This window comes from Nyctibius grandis, chromosome 10, assembly GCF_013368605.1.
Source record: "Nyctibius grandis isolate bNycGra1 chromosome 10, bNycGra1.pri, whole genome shotgun sequence".
NCBI classification, from domain to species: domain Eukaryota; kingdom Metazoa; phylum Chordata; class Aves; order Nyctibiiformes; family Nyctibiidae; genus Nyctibius; species Nyctibius grandis.
Genome location: NC_090667.1, coordinates 2,989,428 through 3,013,277, shown reverse-complemented (window position 1 = coordinate 3,013,277; position 23,850 = coordinate 2,989,428). Strand labels below are relative to the sequence as shown.

The 23,850-nt window shown below is 46.0% G+C and overlaps 1 protein-coding gene across 5 annotated transcripts in view; it reads right to left on the bottom strand.

The window, feature by feature from the left end:
- Positions 1 to 8,904: 8,904 nt before the first annotated feature.
- UBE2B (ubiquitin conjugating enzyme E2 B) overlaps positions 8,905 to 23,850 on the bottom strand; it is a 34,778-nt gene continuing 19,832 nt past the window's right edge. For 4 of the 5 annotated variants that reach the window (XM_068408724.1, XM_068408723.1, XM_068408726.1 and 1 more), the window contains 6 exons: positions 22,348 to 22,417; positions 13,510 to 13,590; positions 12,740 to 12,765; positions 11,605 to 11,694; positions 10,141 to 10,229; positions 8,905 to 9,357 (listed from right to left, as the gene is read on the bottom strand). In XM_068408724.1, the coding sequence (XP_068264825.1) occupies positions 9,229 to 9,357; positions 10,141 to 10,229; positions 11,605 to 11,694; positions 12,740 to 12,765; positions 13,510 to 13,535 (360 nt within the window). In that variant the 5' untranslated portion in view covers positions 13,536 to 13,590; positions 22,348 to 22,417 and the 3' untranslated portion in view covers positions 8,905 to 9,228. Of the gene's footprint in view, positions 9,358 to 10,140; positions 10,230 to 11,604; positions 11,695 to 12,739; positions 12,766 to 13,509; positions 13,591 to 17,026; positions 17,183 to 22,347; positions 22,418 to 23,850 lie in introns of those variants that run through there. The other variant, XM_068408722.1, reaches the window with a different exon arrangement.

The following is a 23,850-nucleotide window of genomic DNA, read 5'->3' as shown; positions in this document are numbered from 1 at the left end:
GGGTACGCATAGCTCTGTAATTGTATTTTTTAATGAAATGTATGAATTGCCAAACTTACCTAGTTATTTATTCCAATGTTTGAGAGTTGATTAGCAATAGTGAGACCGCTAGCTTTCTTGGCAGTAATTATTGTTTTGTTATTTTCTTTCCTTCTGTGCCTGTGTCCCCTTGTCACCACCCGCCTCACCCGCGGGCTGAAAGCCCTTTGGAATACAGACAACGCACTGCTTTTGTGTGTGTGGAGCCCATAGCACGGAGGCTCCTGGCCAGGACCAGGAGCCTGAGACACTATAATAATTCAAATATTAATATGCCAACAGAATCCAATGTCATACATTGAGAACTTGCTTCCACGCTGCTTTAAAACACCAATAAATAAGAATTTTACTTGCTTGTTTTGTTATGTATTTTTATCGAGGGAGCCAGTTGCAACAAGTGCAACCCTGGGCTGGTTAAAGCTTATTTCAAGTTAATTTAAAATAATGCACTCTCTCTCTAGACTCATACATCTTTACAAAGAAAATGGCAAGACCATTCAAAGCATAACAACATTCAGATGTGTCTAGACATAAATAGCAACTTCTAAACCAAGAATCTGCCTCTGGAGTGCCTTCAGTAAGGCCCTCAAATAGAAAATATTTAAAGGGAGACCATGATAGTATAATTTCTCTTTGTTTGAGGCAAGGATGGAGTGAATGTGTCATAAGGCACTAAGAAAGAACAAGAGAAAACTCAGTGAGCCAATGTGAAAGGACTTCATTATGGACAAAATCCTCACCCTGTTTAAATCAGTCATAAATCTGCTGACTTCAGTAGCCAAGGAGTTCATGACACAGCTCGAACCAAAAACAATTTTCAGCACCATATTGTACAATTTCAGGCCTCGATTTTCTCTTTTTCTGTAAATTACTAAGGCTCTTCTTACACACAAGCTGTAGGATCTGGCCACGTGCCTGTCGCAGAGTCCCCACTCGAAGCCGTGGCTGGAGCAGGGCTCACCGGCGGCTTCCAACAACCCCTCGAGCAACATCCCAAACTTCCAGAATGGAAAAACTCTTTCTAAATGGGCGTATACTTGGGATTTCTTTGTGTATTAGTAAATCATTGGAATTTCACTGCTAACGAGTTAGTGTTTTAATAAATTTACATGAAGGAGTGCCCATAAGTGTAGCTGGCACCCAACCCGCGACAGGGAGGCACTGACGGTACCTGCTACCAGCACCCAGCTGTGCCACCACTGCCCTCCCCCAAGCAGGGGACGTGGGGCACTGAAACACTCTCCTCACATCCCAGTTTCTAGGGAAAGACACCAGCAAGGAGGGGAACAAGGAGAGCTCTGCCTTCACCCCAGGGTTATCCCGCTGTAACCACACCATCCCCTTACCTACAAACAAGCTTGAAGCAGATGAATTGCAATGCAAATACCTATAATTTCTCCTTCTTTGGTTCTTTATACAGCAGAGCAAGCACGCAAACAAAACCAGGAACAACAAATTGAGTTCTCCACTCTACTCCTTTTCCTGCTTAATACAGGGTATGCTTTGCTACCGCTTAATTCAATGGAAAAATTCCTTTAGGTCTCCATGGGAACAGCACTGGGTCTATAATACTTAACCATAAGTACCAAATTCTATAAGCTTTGGCTGAAACTTTTTAGTGTCCTTTTAAAGATCTCTGCGGATAAAGAACTTCAGGCTCTGGAGTCAATAAAGTCAATGAAGCAGCTTTCACAGGCATCAAAAGTTCGCTTTCAAACTTTTCTACAAAATAGTTACTGGAATTTGGGGGAAGCGAGCACAAAGAAAACACTGTAATAACTAACACAATGACCCTTTCAACAAGGAGAGCGAGCAGCCTTTTTAATGAAATTGGACTTAACGTACGTTTGGACCAGACAGCGAAAGGAAATCTCTCACCAGCACATCACAAGGCCAATAATGTGTGAACAGATAATAGCAAGAGCTGGGTGGTTCATAATTAATTCAAAAGCGATGGCATTTCTGCCTTCTTCCCGGTTTTGGTCAGTCATTGGAGACAATTTGCCTCTCAGTCTGTGCAAAGTATTTCAGAACTAAATCCTTCTATTCCCAGCACGACAGCAATACCATGAAGCAATAACAATATCTACATTTACTGGACATTGTATTTGTGTGGTGCAATTCTGGGCAAAAGCCTGAGCCCATGACGTTCTCTTCGCACCCAAATAAACCTGAAAATGAACAGAAACATAAATAATAAATAAATGGTGATGAGAATGAACAGTGTTGTTAATAAGCTGACACTGAAATCGAGCAGTTTGAAGTTCAACTCGGAGCTTTGAAAATAACGTGGACGTGTTCGATGATCCATAAGCACAGGTTTATCCAGGATAAAAACAAACGTGGGTCTCAGATGCTTGGGATGACTTTGCTTTGACCAACTAGCTCTCCACCGAATATGTATTTATGTTCCCCTGGGTGCCCGAGCTGCGGGCTGCCGAGGTGTTGCCATGCCAGGTAGAGCCTCTGCTTGGGCTGCAGCATCCTCCCCAGCTCTGTGGCTCCCCAGCTCAGCCTATGGTATGTGTACCAAATTGGCAGCTGTCAACGTTATTCAGCTTAGAAATGAATCAGACACGGCGGTTAATGACCCAAATTGAAAAACAAGGAAAGAAACACAAGATCTTTTCAGCTGTATGGGTTGAGGACCGATTACCCCGTGCTACAGGTGGAGGCTTCGCCTACCCACCTTCAACGCTAACGGCCGCCCCGGCGAGGTCTCTAATAAATCACTCAGCACCATCATACCACAATGCTGCCTTTATACCATAGTTTGACCCGGCCCTGGCACATGTTTAAGGGCAAAAATAATTTATTTTATGACATCACTGAATTCCTGATTAAAACATTCACAGACTGGGATTTTAAAAACGCACTTTCTTTTACTAACATTTTGACTAGCTCAGAAAATCCCACGCTACGTGCTTTGACCACATCATAAAGAAAAAGGCTTCACTTTGGACGCTGAACAACATACACTGTTTATGAGCAGCGTGTTCACTTTCTGGCAGGATACAGCTTTCACACAGACCAGCTCAGAAATACGACTCTGACACAGGCATTAAGAACAGATTCACGCAGCCACGGAGGCTGGAACATTACCATTAATGGGACAGAAGCAAATACAGAAGATACCTTGTCTTAAAAATCTTTATTTTCAGTGCAGAAACATGGGAGAATGATGAGAAACCTTTAGGGAATACTGCAATTTCCATAGCTTGTGATGCTAATTACAGTCATTATCAGAGAGTAAAAAGTTCTGCTTATTTTTTGTTCTCTGCTGATGGTAGCTGAGGTATGAGACAAACTCAAGGTGCAATAACAATGCAAAGCAAAAAAAAAAACAACCCCAAATGCTGAACCCCATTTATTTTCAACACTACTACCTAATTATTTAAAGTTTCTATAATAATTGTCTCAAAAAGCCCTCTCCTCTCCCATGTACATACACACACATAATCCAAGGTATATTCTTTTCTAAAATGAAAACTTCTATCCTTTGAATGCACAGCAAAAGCAGAGCAGCAGAGGGTTTTCAATGGGTTCTGTTCTTTGATTCTACATATTTAATTTTTTTTTAGATTTAGCTCCTTTTTCCTTTGCCTCTTACACCATTCTTTTAATTTGAAGAGATTTGTAGAGATTCATTGTGAAGAAGACTCATGTTCAACAAAACTGTCCACACGCATACAGTAACACACAATTCTTCTTTGGTCTCCTAGTTTTGGGCTGGTTTTATCCCAAAAGCTTTTATGAAATAAAAGGAATGCCTCCTAAATCAGTGACCACTCTGGCTACATGGTGTTCGCATGGCCCAAGGGCTGGATCCAAGCAAGGGTTTGTAACAGTGACTCCTGTTTGTCCGAGTTTACACCTCGTACAGACGTCAGGCGCCTGGAAAAGGAGCCATCAGCCATCACCGGCACGGGCAGCAGGCGGCTGCCTGGAGCTGGGCAGCGGGTTACACGCTGTATCAGGGAGGGCCTTGAATCCTGTGCTTCTCTGGTCTACGTGCACCAGCACCAGTGCGTTCAAAACCCAGGAGGAGGAGGCACCAGCCTAGTTTTCACCACTTACACAGCAGTCAGAGGCCTGGGTTTCTTCCTTGCCTGAGGAATTTTGAACCCAGGGGAATACTCCAGTGCTACAGCAGGGACACGTGTATTCTGCACTCTGTAGAAGCTCTTCTGCTGGAAAGATTAACGGAATCAGGGGGAGAAGGCCAGATAAGTGTTTTATCCAGTGACTTAAATAAAAAATTAAACAGAGTGCTGGAGCTGGGGCTGCTCACAAAGGCCTGCCCGCTGGTCTGGAGTCTCTGGTCACTCGTTTCCCACGTGCAGCCCAACCAGCCTCTCGTTCCTTCCTGCGCTGTGGAGCCCCACCAAAAGGAGAGGTGGCGAACGCCGCTTGCCAGCTCACGCATTACAGCAGATTGGCTGTTGATTACATCTTTCGTTTTCCAAAAAAACAACTCTAAACAAATAAGGCATAGTATTTGCCTGGGACAGCTTCCACAGACAGTAAAAGGCTCAAATAAAAACAGTAGGTAGGGAAGTCTGGCCAGATAAGACTCTTCCTCTCCTCTGCATTTTGATATACATCAACAGCTATTCTCATGGCATCCTGACACGCTAAACACAAAGTATTTTACTATCTCTGTTATCCTACCCATTTTATTTTGAATAACCGAGTGCCCCTGTAGTGATCGGGGAATCTTCCTTTTCCCTCTAAATTTTTTATTGGGCACCTCCTAATCTCTAAATATTTAAAGCTGTATTTGTTTGACACACTGAATTAATTGACTATTAATACAAAACCTCCCACAAAGAAGCTACAGATTTACCACCTCAAGCTGTGATTTCTTTACTTCTCGCAGCCTAAGGCCTCGATTCTGCAATTACACACATTTATCTGTACTACGGCAAAGAATCCCAACGGGACGACTCGCACTAGTGAAGTTAATCACATTTGTGAAGATCTGAGTCCCGTAGTTTTGGCTTGGGACCGTATTTGGATGAGACATCTTCAGGGAACCAAGATCTGAAGGAAGCAGTACCAGCAGTGCAGCGTTTGATGCTTCTCATGAATAACGTTAGTACGACAAACCCGAAGGCGAAGGTGTTCTCGTACTTGAAACTCGGGCTGGGGAATCACCACGAATGGCTCCCGCCTCCAGCCCTGCCACTGACTTCCTCTTGACCTACATGAACTGCTGCAGATCTGGATGCCTCCGTCCATCCCTCTGTAAATTCAGGTGAATGACGTGCACATACAGCACAAAAGCACTGGGATGAATAATTTAAAGATGTCTCCAAAGTGAATTTATATCTTTATATGGAATCCTATGGAAAAGAACTGATTACGAACTGTTTAATATCAATGAACCGAAGCCCCAGGAGAAGCTACAAACCAAAATCTGTGTACCCATCAGTACTTTCTTAATTAATCCCACTGCCCTAGCAAGCTTTGTGAATGACATTTCCTAATCAATTAATTAAAAAATCAAGCATCCCAGTACACTATTTAAGAAATTAACTGTACAACAAAGTTTATCATGACTATACTGTGCTTGGGAGCTGCTACACTTCAACTTTTTTGTCTGTAAATTTCACCAGACTCCTGTTCTTTGAGGGAAATGGCAGTATCTGCTCTCGGGCTGTCCACTACCCCACTCTGTACCCGTTGAATTGGGAATAGACAGCTCCCAGGACGCCCACCGGCACTGTGCGGGCTGATCGCCTCCAAACCCGGCTGCCAAACCGACACCAGCGCCGGAGGAGCCCCGCCCGTGCTGTCCCCGCCGCTCTCAGTGGCCACCCCCGGAGGCCTCTCCGCGGACGGCCCAAGGCAGCCCAGCTGTGCCACCGAGCTGCCGACAGCCACGGCCGGACCGGTTATGGCAGCTCGTCGGACCCCACCTCCGCGGGGCCCTCCCGAGGCTGCCCCGGGCCGCCCCCCGCAGCTCGGCCCCGCACCGCTCCGCGCCCGCAGCCCTTCGGCGCCTTCCACCGCTCCCGGCCCGGGCCAGACTAACAGGCCCGGCCCGCCAGGCAGGCCCGGGGCGGGGGCACGGCCTCCCCGCCGGTGAGGCACGAAGGACCGCACAGCCCCGCGGCGTGCAGGGCCCGGCGCCCCGGAGCACGGGGGCCCGGCGGGACCCGGCCCCGAGGGCAGCGCGGAGGCCCCTCAGGCCGGGCGCGGCTGGGCGCAGTGCGCCTGCGCGGCCCCCGCTCCTCCAGAGCAGACGAGGCGCGGGGCAGAGCGGCGCGGCCGGCGCAGGCCTTCCGGTGTGTGCGGAGCGGGGCTGGGGCTGGGGCAGCGCGGCTGCCCGAGGGGCAGGCGCCCCCTCCTTCCAGGGCCGCTCACGGGCAGGCAGGGCCGGCCCCGGCGCAGGCACGTCTCGGCCTCAGGAGAGCTGCGAGGAAGGAGGGTGGCCGGGACCAGGCCCGCGGGGACACCGCACCAGCCTGACCCAGCAGTGGAACCGAGCCGGCCGGCCGGGTGAAGGCCGAGTTGGCCACCGGCCGGGTGGCGAGCGGCCTTCCCGAGCGGCCAGCATCAGCGAGCCGTCAGCGGGGGGAGCGCAGCGCCGGCTCGTTGCGTTAGCCACGGTTAGCGGTAATTAGGTTCCCTTACACCACCACCAAGGGCTCGCTGTGCCTGGTCATCACATCGTTTCTCTGTCAAGTTTTAACGGATTTTAATCTACGCTCTGTGATCATTTTTAAGGTGTACTTTGGGCAGGCTTGCAGAAGCGGCCAAGCCTTTTCCCCCCGCAGCTCTCGGGTGGGACACTGTGCAGCCTCCCGTGCACCCGAGGACTCCCACCACAAGAAACGCCGGTTCCTCCGTACCAGCATCTACCCACAGGTCATCATCAAAAACCTGGATTCTCCCCCTCGGGCCGTTCTCATCGGATTCTACAATCACCACACGGCCTTAACATGTGAAATCTGGTCAAACATGGGAATGTCCCTCCCCACCGGACACTGGGAACGCAGTCGTTACTTCTGTCTGTGGGGCAGCGGGGCATCTTCCACCCAGACTAACTACTCGCTGCAGGCTCCAAATCCTACAACAGAGAACACTCTCACACCTTCAAACACGCTCGTGTGCCTGGATGTTGTGGGTCCCTGCCTAGGCACAGGCATTCTGAGCTTGCAGCACTGATCGCTCATTAACCCTCCTCCTGCTCCACTGATGTTTCTCAGACATACGCTGCCTCCATCCCTGATCCACATTTTCTGAGCTTCATCAATCTACAATGAGGCTAAACTGGCTGTTCATGAATAATCAAATTAACGTGGACTCTAATGAATGGCAAATCTCATCTCACGCACATGTCAAAGGAACAAAAATACTAAAACAGGAGGCAAAATTAAAAATCTGCAAAGTTTCAACTAATTCTTAGAAACAGGGAGCTTTTCCATGTTATATTTGTAAACAAAAGTCTTTGCACTGATGCTGCATGAAGCTCTGTAACACCACGCTGCTAGTGGTACTGTAATTTCACCATAGTCAAAAATTGGATCCTTCGGGGTTTCTGTTAATAATTAGACACAGATTGAAGAATTTTTAAGCACAAATGCACCGACTCGAGGAAAGCAAACTGACTCCTCAAGGCTGCGGTTTAGTATTGCTCAGCACTGATGGTTCTGAGCCTTTGCACGCTAACTATGGTTTTCTAATGATTCTTATCTAAGGTAGAATAGTTTTGCTCCACAAGCTGCTAACACAAAACTGTTTGACTAGTTTCTGATTGTGGTTTTTAAACTCATAAATTACAAACCAACTTTACAAGCAGGCAGGAGGTGTAAACTGAGATTCCTGTTGCACCACATGAACACAGACTGACTTTCAGTAATGATTATTGCAAATAAGCAACATTTTCTCTTCTAGCTGAAATAAACTTCCACGGCTGTTCAGGCAACGCTGAGCTGTATTTTGGTATGGGATTGGGGGGGTTTAATACACATGTAATGCTGGCTGGAGTGATGACAAAGGGATTACAGTTTTGCTGCTGGGAGAAAAAAAAAAAGGCCTAATTCTTTCCTGTAGCCATCCAGCCTGGCTTACAGAACACAGTAAGAAATTACCACACGACATTCACAAAAACAAACCCAAACTTATTTAAAACTGGCAATTTAAAGAGTTATGTGGAACCTCTGATACAGGCAGGAGGCCTGCCCATGTGGTACACAGCCAGGTTCCAAGGAATAACACCAGTAAATCTGCAGGCATGTTTTCTCCTGTTGGTGATTAATTTTTTCCCTATCCCCAAGGGAAACTAATGGGACACCTCTTCAGTTATTAGAAGATATTCAAAACTATATTACAGTATCAGTATGTGAATATAGGACAGATTTAGACAACAACATGTTACAACTTGGTAAAATACAATCTCCCTGAAAAATAAAAGTTATTTTAGAATACATTACCATCAAGCCTGGTCATCCAGGTCCCGTTTCCAACTCTGCCGCTGGTTTAAAGTGTGACTTTGAGCAAAATAGTTACATCTGTATCCCCATTTGTGAGTTGGCAGCTACCAATACTTCTCTTCCTCATACAACTGAGGACACACAGAATCAAGTTAAGCTCTGGTGCAGAAGTAGAGACATCCAGTGAAGACAGTTACATCCTGGATTAACTCTTCTGTTTGTAAAGTGCACGGTATAATTAGCACGTACCAAAAGGGAAGATGGACTTAAAATGAGCCCTTTGAAAGAGATAGAGTGAGAGCAGGATGTCTTGCACTAAGGTTATGTATTTAACAGTTTTACATGAAATATTTGTATATAAAAACTTTGATAAGTGCTTTTCTCCAATTTAAAAATCTAAAGAATTCAAAAATAAGGCATTCAATATTTGAAAAAGTACAGATTTACAAAATGTGTATATTCTGTCATGAAAACTCCACACCAACATTATACACTTGGGAAAAAAAATACAAACAGGATATATTACAAATTTATGTAGCAATAACTTAGATCATACCATGCAATAAAAAGTACGTTAATCGAGATACACAAGCTTGTAAGTTTCCTAAACTGGAGGGCTTAATTTTGGTTGCAGATGAGTTTTTATGCAAATTCTTAGAACTGTGGCACTTGAAATTTCTGGTAGCCTTTCTATTGAGGGTTAAATTGTACATAATGATTATGAGGATGGAGAGTCACAAAGCAGCTGTTACGAATCATTCCAACTTTGTTCGACAATAGCTGAAACTCTTTTCTCATATTCACGTTTGTTCTCCTGATAGAGCTGCGCCGCCTGACTGTTTGCTGGACTGTTAGGATTAGGTTCATCAAGCAGAGACTGAAAAAGGGGAAAACAAAACGTGAGACAAACCAACACATTTTAAATCAGGGGAAAATCAACTTGCAGCTTTCAAATCACCCGTGTTTCAGGAGGCAGACATGACTCAAGAGGCCAATTGAAAATAAAACACTTAAACTCATGGTTAGGCACCCATAATTACACTACTGAACCTCAAATTATACACTGCATAAGCATTAGCGCTGTGTACACTTCTGGGCTCACAAACCTAACACATACATGGTCATTTGTGCCAGTTAGCAGTGTGATGCTAATTGATTATTTGGTAATTACACTACTATTATCATTCAGGACTAAACAGGGGCTTAAGATGCCTCCTACAAAACTGCACTGTAAAAAAATAAAAACAATCACACAGAAGAAAATTACATTTTTGCTGTGCCAGGCCATTTTTACTCATTCCAAGTAAAGTAGGTTTCAGCAGTATTGTCTGCTTGAGGACTTCCTAGGACAAGGCTTCACGATAAAGGTTAGTGTTTCAAACACTAGGCAAATTTCTACATCTGAAGTCCTGTCTGGACTAAAAACAGCTAAAAAGGAAACCAAATGAGTAACTGTTTTCCTGTAAAAAATATCTAATGGCAGTTTTATAGCTCAAAATTAGTAATTACATAGGTCAGCACCTCAGTCTTTATTTGATCTAAAAAGCTACTGCTTAGCTCATGAGCATTTGATATAGATACCTGCTAGCCCCATCGCTGAGCTGCGTATTCTGGAACAGAGACTAACAACGTAATTATTTGCTAAAATAAACACAGTTACCTGAATTGAAGTTAAAATAGATGAAACATCGTATGTTGGACTCCAGCGATTCTGAAGAATATCTAAACATATGCTACCATCCGCATAAACTGTAAATACAACAGATATTATTTAGAAACGATCAGGTTTACTTTATAGTTTGTTCATTACATGCTGTTCAAGGCAGAGTTACTGTTCCAATTCAGACTGTGCTTACATTAATGCTTTCAGAAAGAGGACAGCAGTTATGTCTCACAATCTGTAGTGTATTTTGAAGGAGATCTATTAGTGGCAGTGACAGAACACTTAAGAGGAAAAGAAGGAAGGTCTAAAGATTATGGCATTAGCACAGGAACTGGTACACTTGGTTTCTGGCTCCTCTCGTGTGCCAGGCCCGTATGCACACGAAGGAGAGCCCTCCCAGGGAGCCACACGAGTGGAGTGTGCTGCACCAGCCCAGGACATCGCAGTCTGGACGGACTCACGCAGTGAATGGAGGGAGTTCCTGCCCCATTTCCACATACCCTACACTCTCTAAGGCAGACAATAGAGAAGACTGAAAAGTGTGCCCAAAATCCTACTTCTGTCTGGATACCTATCAGTGGTCTTAATGTAAGAGCCTGTATGAATCAGATTTGCCACTCAAACTCCTACACCCTGGTCTTCTAGCTTGTTCATGCCAATAAAAAAAACAACAGATCACAAACACCCTGTCAGAGGCACACTGGCCTGCATATTATGTGACAGATGAATGGTCACAGAACTGAAGCCAAGGTCACCTCTGTTCAAGGAGGGCTCAAGCTACAGGAAATGCTCAAACTGAATCTACACCCCTTTGCTACAGAGGGGCTTGGAAAAGCAAAAGGCATGATTTGTGTTTTCTGTGTGCAAGAATGACTGGATAAAACTTATCAAGTGCTGGAGCAGGAACCACAGCACTCCCTCCTAAGGGAGTCATCACTGCCCTCACCACTGGGCTCAGGCCAGCCTCCTCCTCTGCGCTCCCCTACGACTGTGCGTTCGCACCTTCTTCCTTGTGCTACTACTGGTTGGTGCAGCGGACCACAGGAAGGGACGGACTTGGCTGAAATCCCACCTGAGAGAATTAAGTAACATTTGGCTCCATCAATTCCCTACTCCAATTCACCATGTGGCTGCACACGCAGGATCGCTGTTAAATGGAAGAGGGCAGGAATCTGCAACCAGAATTGCCTCTTTAAGCCAACCTAAGTGCAGCTGCTGCTGACCACGCTCACAGGCTTTGCTCCTGAGGCTATATATTGATTAGAAAGAGACAGATAGCTGCTTCTTAATAGCATCATAATTCTTAATTTTTCATCAAGCAGTTGCTGACCTAGACATCTACTTAGGAGGTGGCAATGAAGAGAGATGGAGAGCTGTTAAGCATTCTGGAGCTTTGCAGAATACATGACCACACCATAGTATTTAATGGGAATTATGGCTAAATAAAAATGATTTACTCACCATTTGGATGGAACATTTTTGATAAAAACCTAACAGTTGGAGGCTTATTTGGATATTCTTCTGAAAATTCTATTACTAGTTTAAAAGTACCTGTCCAAACAAACATAAAGACAATTAGATAACGAACAACAAAAGAACACCCCCAGGAACATAAACAACGTCTGTTAATGTATGTGCTCCATGATCAATATTTCTTCTCACCATTATATAAACAACCAACCCTGAGTCTGGTTTCTTTTCATGTATTTCAAGTGATAATGGAACTATGGAACTTAGTGATAGCAATAAACCCAGCAGCATCACCAAGGCAGAAGCTCGGAGGCTCGCTGTATCCATGGCACAGGCAGCTAGATCCAACAGCAGTTACCCCACCACCCTCTCCTTTTCCTGCGACCCAACGTGCCGGTTCCATGGGCTTCGGTGACTTTAAGGCGTTTCATTAAGAAGGCACTGTGGTGCCACGAAAAAAACACTGGAGTTTCATAATCAGCAATCTCAGCCTTTGGAGCTCATGACTGATTCACTGAAAACCTTTATTATGGATCAGTGAATAATTTACTGTAACTCCTCCAACCCAACACAGAGAAAAACCCATCTGCTGCTGATTACTGCAATAATACTATAATTATTAAACTCATTATTCCTCATATGCCTAAGGGAGGTTCATTACACACGAACTTTCATGTTTATGTGCAAATTTGGTATTCCCTCCCCCTCGAGTTCTACATTCAGAACAATTCAAGATTTTTCACCTGTTCTTCATTAGGAGAACAGAGATGAAACAAACATGCCACAAAGATGAAACCAGAAAAGCACACTGTGTTGTTGAGCTTAGCTATGGCGATGTGAAAACACATCTGGCTGCCTTAGACCAACTTCCCCCACTAAAAGCTCAAGCGTATATGTACAAACAAGTCTTGATGTAAGCATTGCTTCGTAGCTTTCTAACTAACCATGACACTGCTTACATCAAAATACATAGTTTTATACCCAACAAGACCTTACTCCTTCACTTGCTTGCTTAGTTTGTTCCAAATTATACACAAATAACATTTATTGTTTTTTCAAAGCAGAACAATGTTAATACTGGCAATATTTATAAGAATGACAGAGGATATAAAAGTTGGCTGCTTACCATCTTCAAAAGGTGTCCCTTCTGGCCTGAAAGGTTTTAAAAAATAAACTCCAGTTAAAAATGATCAGCATCTACTTCTAAACAGGCACAATAAATGCATATCTTCTTCCTTATCCTCCCCAAGACACAGGTAGAGGCAATAATTTAAATATTTTGAGAAGTATCCAGAGGCAACCTCTGAGAGCTCTGTCACATGTAAGACACTTCCCCACAGCCGCTCTGCTAGTCGAGGTATCTACTTTACCATCATCCCCAACAATACATATGCCATTATGTGCCTAGATTGGAATTAATGAGCAAATTACTAGCAAGCATACTTCAGTTCCATAAAAGGATACTGAGCCAGTTCCTGTTCTGTAGGATGTGTAATGGAACCTCCTAGAGAGAACCTGTACCTCGTTCTACTGGGAACCAACCCAATCCCTGCTAATACATCTGGATTTAATGGCCGAGAACACGCGGCTCTTAGGTACGTTAAAGAGGAAGCCTGCTTTTTCATAACCCAACTCCTACACAGTCTAACCTATTTATTAAGCCGTATGCAAGCTTTATTCAACAAAAAAAAATTAACAAATTTTAAATTTTTTGTTCCTATGCATTCTGTATTACCCCTGAAAACAGATTTGTACTGCAACAGCACACTTGGGTCATTTCTCAAAGTTTCCTGACTTTATGTACCTAAAAGAAGAGAACAATTGTAAAAACAAAACTCAGGTTTTGCTCTATTTAGGCCTTTGATATAGATTTTTATAGTGATCAAGAACTCTTACCCAAATATAACTGCATTCCATTGCATTATGTTATTCTCGGATGGTGCACCACTGACACCCACAGGAGGGTCTTCTTGCAATCTAAGAATTACAAATATAGAATGACAAGCCTTATATAAATGAAATTCTTCCATCCACAAGTATAATTTAACAGTAATATCCACATTTTGTAAATATTTTCTCATTCCAATCAGAGAATACACAAAGCATTACATGCAAATTATCAACACTCCAAAAGACAAACCTACAAGATATCAAGATTTTTTTACGTATTACAGCAACACACTACAATGGCCCAACAGGTTTGATTAAGTGTGTATGGAGCAAAGCATGAATCATAGAATCACAGACTGGTTTGGGTTGGAAGGGACCTTAAAGATCATCTAGTTCCAACCCCCTGCCACAGGCAGGGAGCTTTTCCTGCATTCCCAGATGCGTGCGCGTCGTGCGGCTAAATTTGGTATAAGTCTATTTTGACCAGCGAGCTGATCGCTTCAAAAGGGAGCGAGGGGAAAACCTGCGTACTGCTCCCTCGTACCAGTTCAACGAATCTGTTTATCTCTAAAGTAATCATGGAAGCATTTTGAATTCTGTTTAGTTCCTTAATCCTCAGACTAGAGAAAAGCACGTGACTTACTGAAAGCCATATAAATCTGGACCATACAGAATATATATATCGCAACCAAAGAACAGGATCGAGGTACTCTCCTTCTGCATACCAGTGCTTCTGCTTAAAGATCACCTAACGATGTAAACCAGCACGCCCCAATCACCTGATAAGCAATTTGCCTGATCAACCCCCTTCAATGACAGCTCCTACCCACCCTGCCCATTCAGCCTCTTGAGTTATACAAGAATAAAGAACATGAAGTGACTGCCCTTGCTTCCAAAGCAATTTAGCGTTAACGTGAGGTCTGACCACATCACAGCACGCTGTTATGAGCAAGTTGCCACCACAAGCCCTGCAGACCAAGGGACAAATTCTAACTCAATGTCAGTGTGTAGATGCAGACGTATTCGGAGCTGACGCTGGTATACAGCCAGCACGTTCTCCTGCACTTGCACTGCCCCAGTCTATGGTAAAACTCCACGTGTACGTGGATGCTGAGCAAAGCCGCTGCCCTACAGACAGCCCAGGAGCAGGGCTTGCTCCGTTTGCAGCCCAGATCTCCTCTGAACTCTGTTTACATCCTCGCCCTCCGAGCACATGCAGTTCAGACAGCTTAGTATCAACAGCATAAACCACCTACTATTTTGGTCAGGGAGAGCAGGAACAGGATTTCTTCCTACGTGACAGCCAGGCTGCACGCCAATAATAATGCCTAAGCATTCCCCCTGACAAATGCATCTGAAGGATGGCTTTGGTTTTTAGATCAGTTTAAAAGCTCGTGTGCACCCTGCTGTCAAAGGGTCTAACTACAGAAAGGTGGTGGCAAGGACTGGAAATGAGACTGATCCCAGTATGGCCTGGAAATCTTTAACAGCTGTGGAAAATGTAGTATTTATAGCCCCTTTTCCAACAGCAAAAATAAAATAATTAACTTATTTTTCTGTTGGTTTAGTCAAACAAATTACATGAGATACAAAATCTGTTGGAACTGTTCTCTTCACTGCTCTTGACAATCACAGCCTGCAAAAGGAGTTTATATTTAATACTGTGAATCAGAGTTCACAGCATGCAATCTGCTTTTTCAGTATGAGGTTCAAGTAACATAAGGCTAAACAAATATATAACGTACAGTAAGAAAGAGAAAAGTAAAAAAAACTTACATGAAAAAGTCACGTACGCTTTGGGGTATTAAACTTACCATATATTTGATAAATAAATTTGATTTACTTTATTTGGTTATATTTTTCCACTGCTTCGAAGTCTTCTCTCCACCTTCAATTTCAAAATTATTAAACCAGTCTAAGATTATAAAAGCACAATCCTGAAAAATTACTTAGTTCCTCACCCTGAAAAAATCACTGGTTCATGTCATCTGTGTAACCAAATACAATAAAAAAGACTGAATATCCTGTTTTGATTTGAACAGGAATCGAGCAACACCCGCTCAGCAAACACCAACACCCAGATACAACAGAAGGGGTAGGCTCCACATCTCAAAATCGTCCAGCTTTTTGTAGATTCACAAATCAGGCTTTTACTACTGTAGCTTTACATGCAGTCACGTAAAACAACTACAATACGTGTCACCTGTTTACTGATGTATTTTCAGGTACTGGTATAACATTGCTAGGCTAAAAAAAGAGACACTATCAAAGCTGACTCACCTCCAACAACTTATGAGCGACTCCGGAGAAATCAGACGACGTATTGTAGAGCTTACAAAAGAACCTCCCCCCTTTTTCCACGCTCTCTAAGTGTGTTTACGTGTCGGACTGGAAATAAATTATTCTAGAATCTGTGGTTCAGGCATTAACATTTAAAAGAGTGCAACTAATAACTGCTTCTTTAGCAGTTTGTATATATTATATGAAAGATTAATGATTGAAAGCATCAGACAGAATAGCACACGCATAAAAACATTAAAGGGCATTTTGCTTTTTATTACATACAGACAGATGAAGTGTTTGCTAATTCTTTGCGCTTCATTTTCAGATGTCCGTCCCGAATTGTCCTTGTTTTTGGAAACCCTCAGCCCAACAAGCCTCAAACGCACCTAAAATCTGGTCTGCTCAGAGAACTGGGCCAAACACCTCCGGTACGCGAAGGCCTGTGCGAGGAAAGGGGCTAGGGGGGAGCAAGTGCGGCACAAACGTCCAGCCTCGGCCCGCTCCGCACCGCCGGGTGCTGCCAGGGCCAGGGCACCGGTGAGGTACTCGCATCCAACCCCGACACCCACCGCCACCTGCGCGCCTGGACCTTCCCTGCACAGCCCCGAAGCCCTCGCTCGCTCAGCCCCGCTAACCCCGCCGGCTGGGCGCCCCGCTCCCGGGGGGGCTCCCCGGCGCCGGGCCCTTCCCGGCAGGCCGGGGCTGCCCTTCCCTCGGCGGCGCCGCTCCAACTGTTATCCTCAGACGCCCCCAGCCGTCGGCGCACGGGCGAGGCGGGCGGCCGGGGCCGCGGCGCCCGGCACAAACAAAGCCGGCCCTGCCCGGCGGGACCCCCCTGCTCACCGCCGGCAGGCACCGGGGCGGCCTCCCCGGAGGGCAACGGGCGAGGCCGCCGGCTCGGAGCGCGCCCCTGCCCCGCCGCCCTGCGGCACCCACCGGGGGAGGACCCGGGGGCTCCGCGCCAGCTCCCGTTCCCGGCACAAAGGAGCAGGGCCGGAGGAGCGGCCCGGGACACGCCGCCCCCGCGCAGCCCCTCGCCGTGCCGCTGCCCGCGGGGACGGCCCCCTCCCCTCGGCAGCGCGGCGGTGCGAGCCCGAGCCCCGGCCCCGCGAACAGCCGGGTCGGGCCCGCAGCCCGGCGGCGCTTCCCCCGCTGCCAGGCCGGCGCCGTCCCCCGGGAGGGGTGCCCGGTGCCCGCTCCCCGCAGGGCGGCCGGCGGCGGGGCCGGGGGTCCCGCTCACCTCTTGAAGTCGCGCATCAGCCTGCGCCGCGCCGGGGTGGACATGATCGCCGCGGGAAAAGAGTCCGCGGCCGCGGCGCCGCCTCCCTCCGCCGCCTGCACAAACAACCCGCAATGGCGTCTCCCTCCGCGGGGGGCGGGCGGCGCCGCTGGGCCGGCCGACGTCGCGGGCGGCAGCGGGGGGGGGGGCTCGGCCCGGCCCACCGCACCGCGGGGGGGTGGCGCCTGCGCGCAGCTCCGCGCCCGCGGAGCTCCTGAGCGCCGCCCCGCGCTACATCCGCACGTAAAGGGTTGGACACTGCAATGCCCGGCCCCGTGGGAGATATTTTTTGTTTGTTTGGTTGGTTTTTTTTGTTTTTTAAAATTACAGTTTTGGGGTTAGAGAAGCAGATTTTAGCAGGGGAGAAGCAGCAAACTCTGCTTTCACTTTGGGGCTGCTGAAGAGCCTTGAACTTGAAGTGGCTCAAGGAGGCGGGTGCCCACCGTGCAGAGCCTCCCCAGCCAGGGAAACACGGCCTATAAATGCACGGGGGGCTGCGGGAGGGAAGAGCTAATTTCAACCGAGTGACAACACTGGTGTCAGAGCAATGGATACAGTCAGAAATCATTTTGGAAAAATACTTGCACCCAACCGGCTGATACTCTGAAAGAAGATAGTGGGGAACCGGGGGACAGGATGTTAATTTTTAAAATTTTAATCTCATTACTCCAGCAGATGTCTCTGAAGTCACGACCTAATTTGTATGTGGAGCCTGGGAAGTCAGCCCCCAAACTCAGATCTGTGTGGTTGCATGAGCCTCCTTGCTTTTCTTTCAGTTGATTTTAAGGAGGTCAAAACATCATGAGACTGGTAATGAAGTGACAGAAATAAACACCGTCTTCATCCTCTGCCCATTTCTTTCGCCTCCAGCTATCCATGTGCTCAGAGGGCATCGACCCCAGGTTTAGCACAGCACAAAGCTCGTAGCTGCTTTTGCCAAGCCCGTGCTGCTGCAGCTCCACTGACACCGTCACTTGGGACGCAGACTGACCCGAGCGCTGCTCTCAACTGGTACCTCACAGGTCAGGATTTTACCCTGCAAGGACTTACGCTCTGGACGCTTTTTGACCCAACATCCCACCTCAGTGGAAATATTCAGACGCTAAAAGTGAGATATAAGCACAGGAATACACGTAAAGCCAGATACTGCAAGCGAACGAGCTTCTTAAAGAGGCTTGGTAGTGAGAAACCATCATTCCCCAGCCACTAAAACACTCCCCCGACTAGTAAGAAACGGTTCCCACCAAGCAGTCCCCTCTTCTGGACTTCCCTCCTCCTCCCATCACACACACGCTTTAATTTTACATTCCACTGCTCCTCCTCTAGCTTTATACAATTTATATTTAGCTCCAGCTAATTTGTAAGGGAGAAGGCAGACTGTAAAAAGACAAGTGCAAGCTTGGACATGTGTAACTAATTAACATGGGTTTAACAACATTCATTATTTCACTATTAACAGGTGCTCTCTGCTGCTATTGCCCAGACAGGGCAGTGAGAGCAGCCCCGACCTGAAGGGCAGCTCATGTCACTCTCAAGGCCCCCCATCCTCAGAGCTCCCTGTGGGGCGACAGTCACTGCCAGCATGGAGGAAAAAAAAAACAAACCAAAACCCAAACATCAAGCATTAAACAAGTTAAATCTGAAATCCTATGTTGTTCCCACCTGGCTCGGGAACTTTTTCAACATCTCAACAGCAACAATATTTCCTCTCCTCTGACACCATCAGGGAACAGTGTGTTGACGCTCTCTAATGAGTGTTTTCTTTTTCATCCTACCTGGCAGTTACACAGGTGTGGCAGTAGTTTTAATAAATTGAAAGCTTTATTTTTTTTTCCTCTGAAGAACCAGCTGCAATTTCTGCTGTTGATTGTACGACACATGGAGGTTTTAAAATGAAGTTAACTATATCCTAAACTAGTTTCAAAAAAATCAGTCCCAACTGTAACAATAAAAGAGAGACTCTGCCCTTGCTCAGGTGGTTAAATATGTCTCAAAATGAAATCTGCACTTAAAAAACACTTTAGATTTATATCTGCTGATAGTTATTTCCTGTACTTCCTTGCTTAATGAATTTAAATGCATCACTGCCATTACTGTTTAACTTCACCGTGGGCATTTTAGTTTAAATGTTTTCAATTTATCATATACTTGCAACTCACCAACTCCCAGAGCCAGGTGGGAACAACAATTTCAGAACTGTTTCACTTAGTGTCCGGAGGATATTTCTCTGTGCAACCATGAGAACTATCTACAGTGCTTCAAAAACTTGGAAAAAATCCTTACACAGTGTGCAATCTAGAACATGAATGAATGTTTTCCTTCTACAAACTTCTTGAATAGTACTGAAATAGATGTAACAATTTCCTGATCAGAAAGTTGTTTCAAGTTCAGTTTTTGTCCCTATTTTTTTTAAAAAAAAGGATATTTGATAGGGGATTACATTAAATAAAAAGGTAGTAGTTTGCAGCATAGTCATTCTATATTAATCTTGAGTAAACACCACATTATTTGCAAAACTAGAATATTTCTAAGTCAACTTTGTCCCATCATAAGATGAGAAGCTTGAGAACTAACAGTGAAACCAAACTACTTGCTTCACTGTTTGTTAAAACAATCCACCCTCCTAGTAACTTCATTGTTTTTTTCCCAGGTCACTCTCATGCTGCAGTGCCTCTCTGAGAAATTAGTTATATTAACATCAGCCGAGCCAAAGACTCCAAAATTAGGGAAATGAATAAGCCAAGTCACCTGTTAGAAACTGGGTTTGTTCTTATTCATTGCAGCGGCTGCTGAGGAGCGACACAGGGAGACTCTGCCACGCTGTTCCTTCAGGAGAAACAATGCTTCTTCCCAAAGCTCTCGGGAACCGAGGTAATCCACCAGGTTATGTGGCAAAGAAATGATTGATTTGCTCACCCTTAGCTCCAATACAGGAGCAAGAAAGCGGTGCCACAGTAAAGAGAATTAAGGAGCTTATTTAATCCACACAGCAGCACAGCTAGAAGCAGCCCCTGAACTCCCACAACTTACTGATTTAAGGCTGTTACTCAACGTACCCCAATTCCTAGCTCATCTTCCAGACTCCCCGAGCCTCCCCTGTGCCTGAATAATTGACGATTATTCTTTGGCTGTATTTCAACCACGTGTGCTCTTACTGACCTAAGGACACACCACCTACGGGAACTAGAAGCACGACAACACCCCAGAGCTCCCACACCTGCCGCCCTCCCTGACCAGGCAGTATTTAACACTTGCTCATAGTGACTCCACTTCTCCACAGGCCCAACGCAGCCACCTGCTTCAGCATTTTTCACGAATCTAGAGGAATTCCCTCAAATGTTACACATTAATTATCGTGTATCTATTTTTGCGAACACCAGAGCAGGGCGATGGCAGTTCTGCCTCCGGGGGCAGCAGTTCCCCCTTCCACCAGCCCGGCGCTGCTCAACGCCCTCCATTACCTGACGCCACGACCCGCGGAGGCAAAGGCGGCCGCGTCTGCCCGAGGGAGACGCGTTTAACGACCGGAGCTCAGACCGGCGGTGGCTCCTGCCGCGCCGGCCGCCGGTAAGCGCCGTTATGAGGGAGCGCGAGGGGAGCCCCGCCCGGCCGTGCGTCTGACGTCACCGCGGCCCCGCCCAGCCGTGCGCCTGACGTCACCGCGGCCCCGCCCCGCGCGTTGCCATGGCAGCAGGGCCTAGCGGCTCCGGTGGGGCGGGAGGCCTGGGGAGGCCGCGGGCGGCCCCGGAGCTCGGCCCCGGTGGCGGTGCTGGCGCCCGGACCGCTGCGCACGTTGTCTGCCTGGAGCGACGGCCGAGGCCTCAGCGCAGCGCTCGCCGCAAGGAGATGCGGGTGCTGGAGCGGCGCCGCAGCTCCGCAGGCCCCGCCGACACCGGCCCCGAGCCCGGCGCGCAGCTGGCGGGGCCAGGCCGCAGGCGGGGCCGTTTTCAAAACTACCGTTAGGCCCGTCCAGAGGAGGCCGCGAAGATGCTCAGAGGGCTGGAGCCCCTCTGCTATGGAGACAGGCTGAGAGAGTTAGGGCTTTTCAGCCCGTAGAAGAGAAGGCTCCGGGGAGACCTTCTAGCACCTTCCAGTGCCTGAAGGGGCTACAGGAAAGCGGGAGAGGGGCTTCTTACAAGGGCATGGAGTGACAGGACGAGGGGGAACGGTTTTAAACTGAAAGAGGGGAGATTGAGATTAGATCTGAGGAAGAAATTCTTTGCTGTGAGGGTGGTGAGACACTGGCCCAGGTTGCCCAGAGAAGCTGTGGCTGCCCCCTCCCTGGCAGTGTTCAAGGCCGGGTTGGATGGCTTGAAAATTAGACCTGCATTGTTGCCGGGGTATGTGGTGACTTGTAGGCTGCTTTGTGCACAAAAAAGCATGAAAATAAATTCTTGCTAAAATGCTTTGCTGCCAAAGTAAAATGAGCATCTAAAGTAAATTTAAAATGTGGAGACAAAGTTTGGAAATTATGTTGGCAAAAGCAATCCCTGTTTAAACTAAGTAACGGAAGAGTATGTGTGAGTTCTGGTGACTTACTGATTATCCTGCCCAGGGTGTTGTTACTCTGGGTACTTCCATACCAGAGCTCTGGCCTGACCTCAGCTACATCAGGCTGTGGGAGAGGGAAAGCAGAACTGGCTGACAGGCTTCCCCTTCTGCAAGCCAAAGGTCGGCTCTGCAGCTCCCGCTGTGTCCTGCCCCAGCTTCCCCAGGTGGCCTTTTTGGTCAGCTGTGGATGACAAGGCTCTGCCCTGGCTCTCTGCCCAGGATCCTCCGTGCACATTGGCTGCAAGAGGGGCGGTGTATTTATTACACCAGCTCTGTGCCATCCCTAAACAGAAGAGGGATTATCTACAAATATTTCCTCGCGAAATTTTCAGCAATATTTTACAAATATTTCAGCATTGTTATGGTGCAGTGGGGAGATCTCCCCTACAATCTCAGTGGTAATATTTCAGTTTAGACCTATGTCCACAAAAGGTCTGTAAGAATCTTAGTTTGGATGTAGATCGTGTTGGATTTTCTCCCAGCCAGAGATACCAGCTCACTCTGACATAATTGAACTTCTGCAAAGTATGGGAACAATAATTTGTAGTCAGATTACACAGTTATACATTTGGATTCTTAATTTTATATTGTATATTCAGCCCACTTCCACTCTTGGCAGTAACAATGTTTTAAAAATTTAGTTCGTATCAATTTTTAATTAGGCATAATGGCTCATTTTGCCATATGGGTCCCACAACTTCTCTTGAAGTTAGTGTATGTGGAGGCCTTACCTCTAAATGCAGACTGATGTCCTGGGTCTCGGTGCCATTAAGGAGATGTGGTACCACGGAGAGTGTAGCCCTCAATTAAAAAAAAAAAGGTAATTAAAAGGACAGATACTTTTGTACTGGGTTAAAACTAGCTTTGGTTTTAACCTAGAGCTGCTTCAAAGTATCAATGGATAGTAATGTAAAAATTAAATGGTAAATGGACCTCAATGTGTAATGGTACATGTTTTTAATGTGATTATTTTAATTTGTGAGTTCTTATCTATGATTTATTAGTCTCAACAGAATGCATTCAAGAGGATATTTTTTAAGCTAGAGAGAAGAGCTGCTTGTTTCTTTGCTGTATTCCTGGCTCAGCAGTATTAGTTTGGAGCCTGGAGATCCACTGGGAAAAATACCTTGGTAGATAGATTCGAATATTGGAGGAAGGCTGACAGAGCAGAAACCAAGACTTTTAGCATATTTTCAAAATAATGTCAATCTTCTTTAATTAAGGAAATGATACTTCTTGTTATCAACCTTTTAAAGAGGAAGTCTATATGAATTGAAATAAAAAGCCGTGGTAGAGCGTGGTTTTTTCTTTTACCAACAGCAATTTCATCATGAGAATATTGTCAACCTGATTCATGTATTTAGGCAGAAAAAAAAGATTTGGTGTTTGAATTTATCAATCATACAGCTCTAGATGAGCTCCAGCATTACTGCCATGGGTTGGATAATAAAAGGCTTAAAAATACTCCAAGCAATCAAGTACCTTCACAACAACGAAGTAAGAACTCACCTGGAAGACTGAACATAAATAAAATGTTATCACTTTCAGATCACAACTCTTATTTTTTGTAGTGTTTTGTTATACAGATATTGAAAGTGTTAATTCTTTATTGAGAAAGGTTTTGTTTCATAATAATAGTTTAAGATTTCCAATTGGCTTGAAATGATCTGCAGAACTGAAACAAGACATCGGACTAGATGATCGGAGGAGTACTCATCTCTTTTAATCACTTTTGGTTTGTCCTGCAGCTGATGGGTGGGGTACTGTGCAGCAACCCGTCCTGCACTGTGCAGCAATCTTGCTCTCTTTCACTCATTACCTACATTAAGCAGTTGCTAATTGTAGTAGTATCAGGACATTGATGACTTTGGGAAATGAGGACACTGTGTGCCTCACAGAGTCAATTCTGAAGTAGCAGGAGGGTTTTTTCAGTCCATGCTTTCACTCCTTGAGAACTTTTAAAGCTAATAGAACCTGCTTCTTGTTAAACTCTCTTGGGGGTTTTTTGCTTAACCATTAGCTACCCCTGGTGATCTTTGTACAGATTATGTGGTTACATGATGGTACAGAGCTCCTGAAATGGTTTTCAAAGACCCCACATATGGAAAGTAGATGTGTTTTTTTTTTCTGGGGGAGGGTGGCATCTGTAATTCAGCTGAAATAGGAGTAGTCGTCTTCTGCACAGGAACTTCTGCATACAATGCAACATTAGCAAAAGGAAAATAATCATATAA